Source organism: Gopherus evgoodei, chromosome 1 (genome assembly GCF_007399415.2).
Source record: "Gopherus evgoodei ecotype Sinaloan lineage chromosome 1, rGopEvg1_v1.p, whole genome shotgun sequence".
Classification (NCBI taxonomy): Eukaryota; Metazoa; Chordata; order Testudines; family Testudinidae; genus Gopherus; species Gopherus evgoodei.
Genome location: NC_044322.1, coordinates 269,491,172 through 269,505,894, shown reverse-complemented (window position 1 = coordinate 269,505,894; position 14,723 = coordinate 269,491,172). Strand labels below are relative to the sequence as shown.

General features: G+C 59.2%; 2 protein-coding genes across 3 annotated transcripts; one reads left to right on the top strand and one right to left on the bottom strand.

The window, feature by feature from the left end:
- Nucleotides 1–274: 274 nt before the first annotated feature.
- Nucleotides 275–13,405, bottom strand: CDC42EP1 (CDC42 effector protein 1). Of its 2 annotated transcripts, none has more exons than XM_030545797.1 (3): nt 13,228–13,405; nt 5,881–6,976; nt 275–3,789 (listed from the first exon to the last, which is right to left on the bottom strand). In XM_030545797.1, exons 2-3 carry the CDS (start codon nt 6,311–6,313, stop codon nt 2,972–2,974), a joined length of 1,251 nt encoding a protein of 416 aa, XP_030401657.1. In that variant the 5' UTR covers nt 6,314–6,976; nt 13,228–13,405; the 3' UTR covers nt 275–2,971. The 2 variants fall into 2 exon arrangements, with proteins under 2 accessions (XP_030401657.1, XP_030401666.1); XM_030545806.1 differs by having other exon boundaries at nt 5,881–6,812.
- Nucleotides 7,127–9,766, top strand: LOC115644821 (proline-rich extensin-like protein EPR1). Its single transcript, XM_030549289.1, has one exon. The coding sequence runs from the start codon at nt 7,127–7,129 to the stop codon at nt 9,764–9,766; it is 2,640 nt and encodes an 879-aa protein (XP_030405149.1).
- Nucleotides 13,406–14,723: the final 1,318 nt, after the last annotated feature.

The following is a 14,723-nucleotide window of genomic DNA, read 5'->3' as shown; positions in this document are numbered from 1 at the left end:
GGATAGCAAATGTTAGGGTTATTTAGTCGGCAAAGGCCAAGCATGGAAGAGACTGATATTTAGAGAGACTCCCCTAAAGGAGCACACACTGCTCCTTCCCTTCTACGTCCACTCTGCTCCAGTGTCTGAGGGTGATTCAGTAAAATGCAGAACAAATAACTTTCATAACATATGTTGTTGGCCTGTGGAACTCACTGCTCCAGGCTCAAGGGCTAGGGCTGGTTGAGAACATTTGTAGCCAGGGTGGCTATGAGCAGGATAATCAGGGCTCTAGATGCGAGGTGTAAACTGATCTCTGCTGGGGTCAAGATGGAATCTCCTCACCTTGGCCAGCATTACTGGGGTTTTGCTTTCCTCTGATGCAACACATATAGGTCACAGCAGGAGCGTAGGGACCAGAATGGCTGGTCCAGTGATCTGAGATGGGGTAGCAAATCCTATTTTCTCAGGAGTCCCAGGACTGGAAGTGCAGAGAATACCAATGCAGGGAGGGGGTTCAGGCACTGGGAGCTGGGAGGAGATGACTCACTGGAGTCTGAAAGTGCAGAGGGAGTAGACTGATTTGCTGCTGTTCTGCAGGCTGAAAGCCTGGGGCTGGCTGGGGCATGGGAAGAATCATCAGAGGAGAGAATAGTATCAAAAACTTTTTTAATAAGATCAATAATAAGTGCACAGGCTGCAAAGGGAGACAGTTGGGATGTTCCTTGGGGGTGGATCTTTGGTATGGAGCTTCTGTGACAAACGTGAATGAGCAGGGTGAGCCTGAGAAAGACCCTGGCTCCTAGGGTGGGGGCAGTGATGCGTAGCAATGGTTGCAGGCTCTGGACTCTACACTCTAGAGCCCTGCTGGGCACCTGCAGCTCCCGCTCACTTCAGCCCTCTCTCCCCCCATGGCTGAGCGTGAAAGGCTGAGCAGCTGCCTGCAGTGTGATGAGATCAGTGAGCTGGCAGCTCCAGGGCCTGTGTGGGGAGCAGAACGGGCTCCTAGGACTCTTCCTACCCAGTGTCAAAGCCTGGTTATTATGCTCTCGTATGCTCCCTGACAGACACAGACCCCCGGGGCGACCGGGCAGCGGGAGCGTGGGCATGGGATCCCCCCGGCCACAGACTCGCGGGCCCTGGGCGAACAATGGGCATGCTGTGCGGGCCAGTGGAATGACCTCACCACCCTAGTCATTCCTGCTCCGGGCTGTGGCACAAAGCCCTCTCTGTGTGAACGTGTCCGCACGCAGGGCAGCGTGGGGAGTGGCTCCTTCCAAGGGGCCGCGTTGCCCAGAGACACAAGGATCACAGTGAGCAGCCCCCACCCCCTGCCAGCAAAAGGACACCAGAAAGGGGAAGTGTGTTTGGAGGGGGGCGAGTTTAGACCCCTCCAAATAGTGTCAATGGGAACCCATCTCTGGAACGGCTGCCCAGACTAAGAGCAGCCCCCCTTTCAACTGCCTGGGTTGAACACTATAGCACAGAGAAAATGTTCTTGTTCTAAGAGGGGGTGGAAGGGCGTATTGGAGTTTGGGGGTGTCCCCTCTGGGGTATGGAGGGGGTCTACTGGGAGCAAGGGCAGCGGGACCTTATTCTGCCTGATTACTGGAGTCGCAGCATTGCCAACACTAACGACGTTGTTGCAACTCTAGCGCTATTTGGTGTTTCCCCTGAAGGCCCAGCTGCCAAAGCCAGTTACTGCCCGAGCCTCCCAGCTTTCATTACACAACAACAGGAAGTTTCTAGCTCTCCTGGTTGTGGGGGAAACCTTGAAACGGCCCCTCGGCGCAGTCCAGCACCGCAGGGCACATGGAAAGAACCCACCAGTTACAGCTTTGAAAAATCTCATGAGTTTTGACGTCTGACTCTGGCAGGACTCCTTGGTGCCCAGGTTAAGGGCCATGTCATGATTTCCCCGGCTGTGCTGCATTTGGATACCAAGTCATTGCTGGCTGCACTCCCACCCCCACCGAGCCTCCTGTATTGCTGCTCTCAACACCTCCCCGAGGACAGTGTGGCAGGAACTTGGGGGGTGGGGCAGGGGGAGCTCCTCCCCAAATCTGTGGAGTGGAGGAGCTGGCTCTCTCGAACCAGCCTCAGAGTCTTCAGCTCACGGTACTGCTGGAGGATAAGAGCCACACCTGCCTTTCTCCCTGAGCACAGCCCTGCACCAGCTCAAGGAAGGAGGGCCACCCCACTCAGGTGGGAGAACTCCTCAATCTGCTGCCTGCTCCATGGGGAGGGGATTGTTGTGCCCTTGGAATGGCCTCAGGGGGGAAGGGAGGCCCCATAACTGGCTTAATAGGGCAGGCCTTGGCAGGAGGGAACCGGGAATTAGCTAGCCCAGCGGTATGGCCGCTGGCTGAAGGCAACAGAACTGGCGAGGGCTGGTAGGAGCTGTGTGAGACAAGCCCAGCCCCCTCACTGACAGTGCTGTGTGGTGCTGCTTGGCAGAACCTCGTTCAATCCTCAGGCCCAGCCGTGCGCTGGAAGAACAGCCAAGAGCGCTCAGGCCCCAGAGAGAAGAGGAGAGAGAACGCTGTGCTGCTCCAGCCTGGGATGGCCGACTCGGAAGCAAGCCTGCCCCAGGCCTCTAGCTCAGAGGGACGCGGGGGAGTGAGCTGTGCGGCTGGAGTGCTTTCTCTGTCTGTCTGCTCCTGTTCGTTGCTTGCTGAGGGCTTACCAGCCCAGCCTCCCTTACCAGCCCAGCCTCCCAGGGAGCAGGAGCCTCATTTCGAATGAGAGAAATGAGTAGAGGGAAGGAGCATGCGATCATTGCGATTTCCCCATTAGCATGACCTGCCCTTTGGGGAAGGCGGGGCCTGCTCAGGGCACTGGGCGGATCAAAGAGCTGCTTCCCCTGCCTCCATCCCCATCAACCCTCTGCAGCCGGAGGGGTTCACAGCTCCCAAGGGGCGCTGGCCCCCGGACAGCTGACGTCTCTCGGGGAGGGCTGGGGAGTCCCAAGGCCACAGGAGATGGTGGCTGTTCAGACCTTCACTTCATCATCCTCTTCCTCCTCGTCGGCGTACTCAAAGGAGTCACTGCGGCCCTCCCCAGCTGTGGCTTCCCCCTCCCGCACAGCTGAGAGCGCAGCCTCCTCTTCCTCGCTGTGACTCCACCTAGCCTTCTCCGCCCGCCATGAGCTGACAACCGGGCTCTCCCGGGGCCCCTCCTCCTCTTCCTCTAGGCTGCCATGTGCACCTCTCGCGCTGTAGTGGCGAGCCAGGACCTGGGCAGCCCGGTGGAACTTTCCCGCCTCCATGCTGCAGTCATTCCAGTGCCCCTGCCACAGACTGTCTTTCGGGAGCGCCCCCAGCTCCTCAGCGGGTGCTGAGGCCCATGCAGGGCTCTGGTGCCCGCTCCCAGCATAGGCAGGCCCCTCCTCAGCATGCTCTAGGGCATGAGCATCTCCATTGGCATGCACCAACTGTCCCGATGGGGAGCTGGCCCCCTGCCTGGAGTGGCCCCAGAGGCTTTCTGCCATGTCGCCCTCTATACACCTGTCATTGGGTGTCCCTGATCCCTGAGGGACCCCGGCCTCAACCCACTCGCCATGCTGGGCAAGGGGCGACGCAGCCTGGCCGCCAGCCAGGGCCCTGGCTTCCTCCCTCTTGTCACTGCTGTCCATGGCTTCTGTGAAGCTGATGACCTGGAGGAGCTCGCTCATGAGGGAGGGCCCAAGGTCCAGGCGGAAGGACAGCAGGGAGTCCGAGCGCTGGAGCTCTGCTTCTGCGGGGAAGGAGCTCTCTCGGGCCTTCTCTGAGCGCGGGGCACGCGGGATGGTGCAGAACCCGGTCTCCAGCCCTGAAAGGACAAGGAGCCTTTTGGTGAGTGGGAAGCCTCTGGCACTGCACAAGAGACAGGGGGAGGCAGCAACTGTCACACTGGCTGGGGACGGACTGTCCTGTGCTATGGGAGACTGGGACTAGTGACTGTATGTAAACAGGGATAGACAAGTCACACATGTCAGCTGGGCTATTTTGGGATCAATCACTCTCATATGGATCACTTTGCTAGACAGCCTAGGAGCAATTTCACCATCTAGTGCAGAGGTTGGCAACCTTTCAGAAGTGCTGTGCCGAATCTTCATTTATTCCCTCTAATTTAAGGTTTCGCGTGCCAGTAATACATTTTAACGTTTTTAGAAGGTCTCTTTCTATGTCTATAATATATAACTAAACTATTGTTGTATGTAAAGTAAATAAGGTTTTAAAAATGTTTAAAAAGCATTTAAAATTAAAATGCAAAGCCCCCCAGACCGGTGGCCAGGACCTGGGCAGCGTGAGTGCCACTGAAAATCAGCTTGCATGCCGCCTTTGGCACACGTGCCATAGGTTGCCTACCCCTGATCTAGTAGTGCCTGCTCAGTATTGGGAAAGTCTGGCTTGTACTAGTGAAAACTAGCACCAGTTACATTCCACTGTAACGTGACTTGCCGGCGCTAGGGAAGATGGGAATCAGTCCCGCTGTTTAAGGACTGCTTGGTGCCGGACACCCATGGCCCAGCCAAACTGGAAGATAACAGCACGTGCTGGAACTGGTCTCTGCCAAGAGTTGAGAGGGTGACCTTGAGAGGGTGACGGGTGATCAGCCCTTGGAAACTATTTCCACTGGAATGGCTGTATAACCTGTGACCAGCAGGTGGCAGCATTGCACCATGCCACCTTCGCTGCCTGTCCCTGGCCCAGGCCCAGCCACTCCCACACTGGTCACACTGACCTGAGCATTAGTGCCACGGGAAATGCTGAGCTGGGCCCCTGCGTTTGGAGAACGCGGCCTTTGTGCTAAAGAACCCAGCCCCTGGCACCCGCCAGAGCGTCGCTCAGACATAGCCAGGACTGAGGAGCATGGACAGGGAGCCAGGGCTGGAACAGGGCAACCGGGAGGAGCATCAGCAGAGCCATTGGGGGCATGGAGGGGGGGCACTGGATAAGCGGGGGGCTGCAGGCCCAGAAATAGTAACAATGCCCAGCTCTTACACAGCGCATTTCCTCAGCAAATGATAAAGCGTTTTACATCCCATTTTACAGATGGGGAAACTGAGGCACAGGACAGGGAAGTGACTTGCCCAAGGTCACCCATCAGGCCAGGGGCAGAGCTAGGAAATAGAGCCCAGGTCTCCTGACTCCCAATTCAGTGCTTTAACCATTAGGCTACTGCCTCCCACTGGGCTGTCTCCAGAGCTGGCTGGCTGGGGGGACATCGCCCGCTGCCTACTCCCAGGAGCAGTAAAGTTCACCTAAATCACCCCCCACTCCTTTCTTCGCTGTGGGGCTGGAAACAGCCCTTCTGTGTGAACGCCAGCAGCTCAGCCTCTCCCTCGGTGCTTCCTCTTCACACTGGATGGACCGTTCCTAGTGGGGCACGCAGGCTCGGTGGCCCATTTGCACCCTGAGGCAGCCAGGGGGACAGTGAGTCTCCCTTGCTGTCTGTGAACAAGTTTCTCTCATAGGAGGTGGCTCGAGACCTGCCCCCCCCCCGACTCATTTCCCACAGGCCACCAATTGGCCATCAGATGGGAACGACCTTGGGTTACTACCACCTCAGCACTGGACTGGAGCTGGTGGATCAGAGGTGAGAAACTATATCCCACCCATAATGGCCTGAGCACTGCAGGGCCGTTAACAGGTGAAGTTGAGGGGAAGTGGGTTCGGGGGAGGAACAACTGGGGGCTAAGGGTATATCTCAGAAAAGGATCATTCTGGGATTCACCGGGACCAGGAACTCCCTTGATCATAGCTCTTAAATAGGCCAGTCCATCCAGAGATGGAGATTGCACAGATGGGGAAACTGAGGCACAGGAGGGTGGGCAGGGACTTGCCCTGGTTTCAGCGACACAGACGGGAATAGCACTGACATCTCCAAAGCCCATGCCCCCACTACAGGACTACTCACCATAAGCATAGTGTGTCTCGGACACGTTGTTTGGAGCGCTCTTGAAGGTGAACTTCCCAGCCGGGCTGCTGCTCCCATACATCCCCTCGTTGAGCTGTGGCAGCGACACGGCGTTCTTGATGATGGGCGAGATGTCTGGGGGGGCAGGCGAGGCTTCGGCCTTGCTCACGCTGCCCCGGTTCCTCAGTGGCGTCCTCCGCACGTGCCGCAGGGTCCGGGCAAAGAAGTTGTTGGCTTTGGCCGTCTCGGTGCCACCGTGGTTGCTGAGGAAGGAGGTGTCCCCGAAGACATCCCCGCCACGCCCCACGTGCATGGTGTGCCGGAAGTCCCCCAACGGTGGGCTGATCATGTCCGGCGTCAGCTCCGATTTCAACCGGCGTTTGCCATGGGAGCCCGACACCCAGCCAAGCACCGGTAGCTTCCCAAGACTCATGTCACACCCCGTTGTTACTCCACACCCTCGCCCCTAAAACACAGGAAACTGGCCTTCAGTGTGAGGGGGCACAAATTCCAGAGGGGTCACAGAGGCTTGTCACGCCCCCGGACTCCCCATCACTCATGCTACCCCCTCCTTTCGGCTGGGTCGTGTCCTGGGCTGGAGCGCTGCTCCCAGGGCCAGCCCCTGCTCCTGATCTTTGGAGACACCTTAGAGCGGCCGGTGGGAGTGTGGGCCTGACCTTTCTCCAGTTCGGCACTCCTTCTGGGTAATTGCTTTCCACAGCACTCATTAAACTGTCCAGGGGAGGCTTTTCTGAACTGGTTCACCCCTAGCAGCTTCTGCTATTGAGTGCAGGCCTCTGGATCCTCATCTCTCCAGGTGGGTGCGGGGAGTCCTGCTTGGCCCTGGGCAGGTAGGACGGCAGGGCTGGGGCGAAGGTATCTCCAAGGAGTCTGTCGTCACCCTGGCTGCTGCCGCTGGAGCTCTCGTGCGGCTGGAAGTAAGCAAAGCTGGGGATTAACGTTAATCCTCCATCTCTGTCTCCCCGCTTCCGCCCCCGCCGCCTGCTAGCGTGGGAGTGGCTGGCAGATGGGGCAGCAGGTCACAGCCGAAGGGGGGGATCTCAGGGCAAACTCCTTGATCCTGATGTAAGACGGCCTAAAAATGACAACAGCAAAGGTGAAGGCTCAGGGTGAGATTTTCTGACTGTTCTGGCTGCAGGAGTGAGTTACCGGGATGCTCTGCAGGGTTCCTGCCAGGAATGGGTAACGCCAATGCCTGGGGAGGGACGGGCCAGGTGAAATAAGAATGGACACTCCGGACCTGTGCCCGACACCACCCCTGCGACTGCACTTACCTCTGAACCTGTGCTCAACCCCGAACCTCCGCCCGCCCCTGCATCTGCACCCGCCTTCGAACCTGCACTCGACCCCACCCACACCCCTGCATCTGCACCCACCTTCAAACCTGCACTCGACCCCACCCCAGCCCCTGCATCTGCACCCGCCTTCAAACCTGCACTCGCCTTCGAACCTGCACTCGACCCCACCCACACCTCTGCATCTGCACTCACCTTCAAACCTGCACTCAACCCCACCCCCGCCCCTGCATCTGCACCCGCCTTCGAACCTGCACTCAACCCCACCCCCGCCCCTGCATCTGCACCCGCCTTCGAACCTGCACTCGACCCCAACCCCACCCCTGCATCTGCACCCACCTTCGAATCGGCACTCGACCCCACCCCCGCCCCTGCATCTCCACCCGCCTTCGAACAGGCACTCGACCTCACTCCCGCCCCTGCATCTCCACCCGCCTTCGAACCTGCACTCGACCCCACTCCCGCCCCTGCATCTCCACCCGCCTTCGAACCTGCACTCGACCCCACTCCCGCCCCTGCATCTGCACCCGCCTTCGAACCTGCACTCGACCCCACCCCCGCCCCTGCATCTGCACCCGCCTTCGAACCTGCACTCGACCCCACCCCCGCCCCTGCATCTCCACCCGCCTTCGAACCTGCACTCGACCCCACCCCCGCCCCTGCATCTCCACCCGCCTTCGAACCTGCACTCGACCCCAACCCCGCCCCTGCATCTGCACCCGCCTTTGAACCTGCACTCGACCCCACTCCCGCCCCTGCATCTGCACCCGCCTTCGAACCTGCACTCGACCCCACTCCCGCCCCTGCATCTGCACCCGCCTTTGAACCTGCACTCGACCCCACTCCCGCCCCTGCATCTGCACCCGCCTTCGAACCTGCACTCGACCCCACCCCCGCCCCTGCATCTGCACCCGCCTTCGAACCTGCACTCGACCCCACCCCCGCCCCTGCATCTGCACCCGCCTTCGAACCTGCACTCGACCCCACTCCCTCCCCTGCATCTCCACCCGCCTTCGAACCTGCACTCGACCCCAACCGCGCCCCTGCATCTGCACCCGCCTTCGAACCTGCACTCGACCCCACTCCCGCCCCTGCATTTGCACCCGCCTTCGAACCTGCACTCGACCCCACTCCCGCCCCTGCATCTGCACCCGCCTTTGAACCTGCACTCGACCCCACTCCCGCCCCTGCATCTGCACCCGCCTTCGAACCTGCACTCGACCCCACCCCCGCCCCTGCATCTGCACCCGCCTTCGAACCTGCACTCGACCCCACCCCCGCCCCTGCATCTGCACCCGCCTTCGAACCTGCACTCGACCCCACTCCCTCCCCTGCATCTCCACCCGCCTTCGAACCTGCACTCGACCCCAACCCCGCCCCTGCATCTGCACCCGCCTTCGAACCTGCACTCGACCCCACTCCCGCCCCTGCATCTGCACCCGCCTTCGAACCTGCACTCGACCCCACTCCCGCCCCTGCATCTGCACCCGCCTTCGAACCTGCACTCGACCCCACTCCCGCCCCTGCATCTGCACCCGCCTTCGAACCTGCACTCGACCCCACCCCCGCCCCTGCATCTGCACCCGCCTTCGAACCTGCACTCGACCCCACCCCCGCCCCTGCATCTGCACCCGCCTTCGAACCTGCACTCGACCCCACTCCCGCCCCTGCATCTCCACCCGCCTTCGAACCTGCACTCGACCCCACTCCCGCCCCTGCATCTGCACCCGCCTTCGAACCTGCACTCGACCCCACCCCCGCCCCTGCATCTGCACCCGCCTTCGAACCTGCACTCGACCCCACCCCCGCCCCTGCATCTGCACCGGCCTTCGAACCTGCACTCGACCCCACCCCCGCCCCTGCATCTGCACCGGCCTTCAAACCTGCACTCGACCCCACCCCCGCCCCTGCATCTGCACCCGCCTTCGAACCTGCACTCGACCCCACCCCCGCCCCTGCATCTGCACCCGCCTTCGAACCTGCACTCGACCCCAACCCCGCCCCTGCATCTGCACCCGCCTTCGAACCTGCACTCGACCCCACCCCCGCCCCTGCATCTGCACCCGCCTTCGAACCTGCACTCGACCCCATCCCCGCCCCTGCATCTGCACCCGCCTTCGAACCTGCACTCGACCCCATCCTCGCCCCTGCATCTGCACCCGCCTTCGAACCTGCACTCGACCCCACCCCCGCCCCTGCATCTGCACCCACCCCTGTACCTGCCTTCGAACCTGCATCCGACTCTGCATCTGCACCCGCCTTCGAACCTGCGCCCACCCCTGCATCGACACCCGCCTTCGAACCTGCACCTGACCCCATCCCCAACCCTGCATCTGCACCCGCCTTCAAACCTGAGTCTGCCCCTTCATCTGCACCCACCTTCGAACTTGCACCCGACCCCACCCCGGACCCCGCTTCGGCACCTTCCTTCGAACCTGCGCCCGACTCCACCCGACCCCACCTCTGAACCTGTACCCACCCCCGACCCTATGCCCGTCCACTCCGGCACCTGCGCCTGCCCTACGTCTAACCCCACTTCTGAACTTGTATCCCCGCAGACCTGTGCCTGAGCCCAACCCACGGGGTAGCTAGAAAGGGAAAGAAATACATTAAATATTATGATTCCTGGGGAATTCTTTTGCATTTCTATGGCAATTTCTCTCCAAGATTCACAAAGCACTTCACCAATGCTACCGTATTAAGCATCAGCCCCTGCAGCCCCCATTCTGGAGGCAGGAAAACTGAGTCACAGAGACGATGTGACTTGTCCAAGGTCAGCAAGCCAGCGGCCAAGCTGGGATTGGAAGCCAGCTCTCAGTCTGTCCACAAATAGTCTCTCCCTAAATATTATAGCGATAAGCAGGCTGGAAATAAGTAGGCAGACTGTGTCGGTAGGTCAGGTTGTCTCTGGGCTCCTGGTCCCAGGTTAAGCCAAGTTTCTCTCCTAGCAGACTCTCAGTCTTGCTTTCCAGCCCTGAATGGGTCAGGGTAGCTGTTCAGATCAGCTTTGCATTGTGGAGTGTTGCCATTTCAGAATCCCCTGGAGGCTGCTCCACTCCAGGCCTCCACTGAGCAGTCCTCTGCCAACACAGCAGGTGAATAATCAATGGGCCAAAGGCTGCTGGCACCTTGGCATGTTCCCCCTGCCCAGGTAAGTTCAGCTCCAGGGCCAGAGGAAGACACCTTGGTTCCTACACTGAGGGGCAGGGCTGGGTCCTTTCAGCAGAATTTGCGACAGGGAGGAGTAAGCCAGACAGGTTGCTGGCCGGGCTGGGGTCTGGAGGACTCTTGGAGGGCTAGGGGTGAGATTACCTATGGCCCAGCCCCTGAGGTTCTGCCTTGCAGCTGGAGAGCACAGACATGCTCTGTGGCTGTGTGTGCACGGGGCTAGGCGGAGCGATGGTGTGGAGGAAGTAGGGTTGGGGAGAAGGAGGAATGCCAGAACAGACTCCAGGAGATCAGTGATAAACCCAGCCAATACCCCCCGCTAGTGGCATTTCCAGTGCTCCTTGGCCCTTGTCCCCAACAGAGCCACCCTTTGTCCTGTCCCCAGCTGTGCTCCCAGCCCATTTCAGCCTCCTGCTCTGTGTTCCCCTCCCTGCCACGTTCCCCTGTGCTGCTGCCTGCAAGTCACCTTGACAAGGAGCAGGTGCCAGGGAGGGCTATGCTCCGGGAACGCTGACCATGAGTCTCCGTCACCACTGGCGCCACGTGTCCTTCGCCACTCCAGCCTTGTTTGCTCACCCAGGGCCCCTCTTATCTGCCAGGGGGTAGAGGTAGGCAAATGCAAAACAAAACTCCCCTTGAAATCCACTGCAACCATTGGCTGTTTCCCTGGGGATCGGGGGGCAGGGAGCCTGTTTCCTGGGGTCCTCTAACCCCATGGCTCCCAGGGGCCCGCCTCCTTGCTGATGGAGAAACTGGGGGAGCTCTCCCTTCTCAGCTGAGACCTGCTAGGCATGTGGTGTGGGGTGGCTTGGGGATCAGCCAGGCCTGGCTACAATGGGGATCCAGGCTTCCCCTCTGGACTGGGCTCCTACTGGGCTGTGTGAATTCCCCACTGCCTCCAGCTGGGGGGTTGGATCCCCCCTTCCCCCCATGAAGACCCCTCCCCCCAGCCACAGCTTGCACCCGTTGGGCCAGGCAAGAAAAGGATGGGGGTGGGGAAAGCAGGGGAATTTTCCGGGGCCCCTGCCCGCCCCCTGCAGCCTCGCTTAGCCATCCTGGGGCCAGGAAGAGCCAAGCCTCCTGTGCAGGGAAGGCAGTGGGGCGGTTGAGATGGTTCCCAGCACTCCAGCTCCCCTGGCCTTGGGCCAGGCTCAGAGAACAGGGAGAGGGGATGAGCTGTGCCCCTGCATTCCCCCTCCCCCCCAGGAGTCTCCCTCTCCTTGGGGCACATGGGGGCCAGATGCTCAAGGCTACAGCAGAGTCAGATCAGAAAGAATAGGGGAAGGGGGCAGGAGAGAGGTGGTGTTCAGCAAAAGGCCGATCTGGGCTGGGGGTTGTGGGCCCATTCCCTGCCTGGCGGGATCCTTGGAGGAGGAGGCGGGTACTTTTCTCCCCTTCGTTCTTTCCCTCACTACCACAAAAATGACTAGCCCACAACCACAGTCTGGATTTCAGCAGCCCACCCTGCCTCTAGCTGGCACTGCCCTCCCCTGCAATGCCAAATCCAGGCTGCAGGGCAGGCCTTCTGTCGCCAGCCTGTTCCTGTTACCCCTTTCCTTTTTGCCTGTCAGCCCTCACTGGTGTGTGGCCGCCCCAAATCAACAGAGGCGCTCAGAACCCTGCCTTCCCACCTGGTCTCTCTCGTTTGCAGCTCCACTCCAGTTAGTCTTTCATCCAAGTGAAACTCGTGATTCTCTGAGCAAAGGGTCAGCCAGGGCATGCGTTCTATTCCTCCTACTGTGTCTGTGTTACAGCCCATCACTGCAACGGCTGGGCCCTTTCCCTCTCCAACAGCTCCCTTCTCCTTAATCCTCCCCGCCTCTCCCCTTTCCCCAGGGGCCCCCAAAAGGCAAGCCACAATCAGACTGCCAACATCTCTCCAGCCTCCCTGCTCCCTGACTTCAGCTGGTTTCCACTGATTTGTCTCCGCTGGGATGGGAGGAAAGCAGAGAGGGGAAAAGTGATCCAGATGAGCAGGACTGCCAAACGCAGACTCCCCCACCACATGCCCGCCCCCAGGGCGTAAAGGCCCAGGAGGGAGAGGAGATGTCCAGGGTGGTCTGAGGAACATCAGGACGGGGAGGAGCGAAGGGAAATTTGGGCTGGAAATTGGGAGAACATTCCTAGCCGGGAGGGCCTATCAAGCTGTGGAAGAGTCTCTCAGAGGAAACAACAACCCCATTGCTTGGATCATGTAAAACCAGACTGAAGCGTGCTATAGGGGATGCTATAGGGGACAGTCCAGTGCTGAATGGCCTAGACAGGACCATCTCCAGCTCCTCTGAGCACAGGAGAAATGCAAACTGCGTGTGCTAGAATAAAGCACCGCTCAGCTCCCGGGCGCCTGCTGCTATATATATAGATAGATCACATAGGGGTTTTTTGGAACTGACCCGCATTGAGGCTGAGGCTCGAATTCCAAATGTAGCACTTTTTGCCCCCCTAACCCTTGAAAACAAAACAAAAACAAAACTACTCCCTTTCCTGTTAGGAAAAAAAAGTCTCTCTCAGACCCTGCAGGAATGGGTGGTCACAGTTGAGCGCAGGAAGGCAGAGGGAACCCTACAACCCTCCCAGCTCTCCTGCTGCCTCAGTGCCCCTTCTTCCCCCTCTTCTTCTGCGTCCCTCCCTCCACCCCCCCATCCCTCTCTCTTCTGCCATATCCCCCTTCCTCTCCTCCCCCTCCTTCCACATTCCCCTCTTCCCTTCCCCTTCTTCTGCCATATTTCCCTTTCCCCCATTCCCTACCCCCTCCTTCAAACCCCTGGTTCTCCAACACCCCACCACACGCGCCTTCCTTCGCTTGCCCTCTGCTCCACTGAACTTTCCCCCATGCCCGTCAAATCTTAACTTTAGCTTTTACCTTTTTGGAAAAAAAAAAAGGTTTAAAAAAAGAAAAGTTCTCCGAGGTTTCAAACGTTCCCTGTGGCTCTTGGTGAAGTGCTGCCGCTCCCAGGGGAGGTGACCCCCTTTTCCCACTGCTTGGGGGCTGGCTCCTCAGCAGTCTCCCCCTTCTCTGCGCTGTTCCTTGGCTGCTGTGCAGGAGCACTGGTGTCAGTGGAGGGAGGGAGAAGGGAATGGGGAGGAGATGTGGGAGCGGTGGGTGGGGTCTCCACATTTACTGACCAATCCCCAGCTGTCTGGGAAAGGAGGCCAGAGAAAAAGAGGGAGTTAGTCCAACTGTCCAGGAGAAAAGATTGCAGGAGCCCCTGTTCTGCCCCCTCCCTCCCCACTACCCCTTGTGCCTGGGTCGGCAGCATCTCACCCTCATCAAGAGAGCAGCCTCAGAGAACGCCTGTGTCTAGTTGAGTCTGTCTATCAGGAAGCCATGGCTGGGTCAGAGGTCCCTTGCCCCAGCCTGTCTGTGTGTGCTGTGCAACAGCACTGCCCACAGGTGACTGGGTGTGGCCAGCAAGGCTAAGAATTGCCGTGTGATGCACACCTCACTAAGAACATGTCTGAGGGCATCCCAGTCCTTGAGAACGCTGAGATTCACCTCCCTCACTATACTTTTACTCCAGGATTGCCCCTGCCACACACATCCCCGTTTTACCAGCAAGGGATGGGGAGAGCTCCGGCTGGCTTGGAGGGAGGGTCCCATTAGTAGAACTGAGCAGGGTCTCTGGGTAGGGTTGGAAGGAAGGTCTTCTTAGGGGCACTGATCAGGGTGGGGATGGAGGGTTTCACTGGCAGGACTGTGCAGGGTCAGGAAAGATGGTGTTAAGGAGCAGAATGTAGGCAATCTTGCCTAGTAGTCAGAGCAGGAGTCCAGGTTGGGGAACAAAGCCAAGAGTCTGCATGAGAGTCAACTGCCAGTTACCAGAGCTGGGGCCAAGTCAGAGTTGGGTCAGAAGTCAGAGAAAGGACTGGTAACTGATGGCTGGAGGTGAGGCATAAGGGTAGGAACGGGAGGAGAGACAGGGATCAAGCCTAGAGCAGGAGCACCGTGGGAACAGTAGCAAAGGCAGGAGCCGTGCAGGAATCAGGAACAGGGTTGGGTGCAAAGCAGGCACAAATAGGGTCCAATGTTGCCACAACAGGAAATCACCTTGTCACTCAAACAAACTTCCTGTGTCTCCTTCTGGCTTAAAAAGTGTGGTTGGACCAATTGGTGGAACCGGGCGATCTTCCAGTCAGGGCCCCTGTGGGTGGTGCCTTGGCTGAGGCTATAGTCCTACTAGCTTCTCAGTCCACCAGGTTTTGACAGACCTTGGGAGGCCAGGACGTGGCAGCTGTCTGGAGTGGCCCAGGCCTGAGTTCAAGACCTGGGACATCACAGAGGGTCTCATTAGTGGCCCTGTGCAGGGTAAGGCTGGAGGGTCTCATTAGTGGTGGCACTGTGTAGGGTGGGGATGGAGG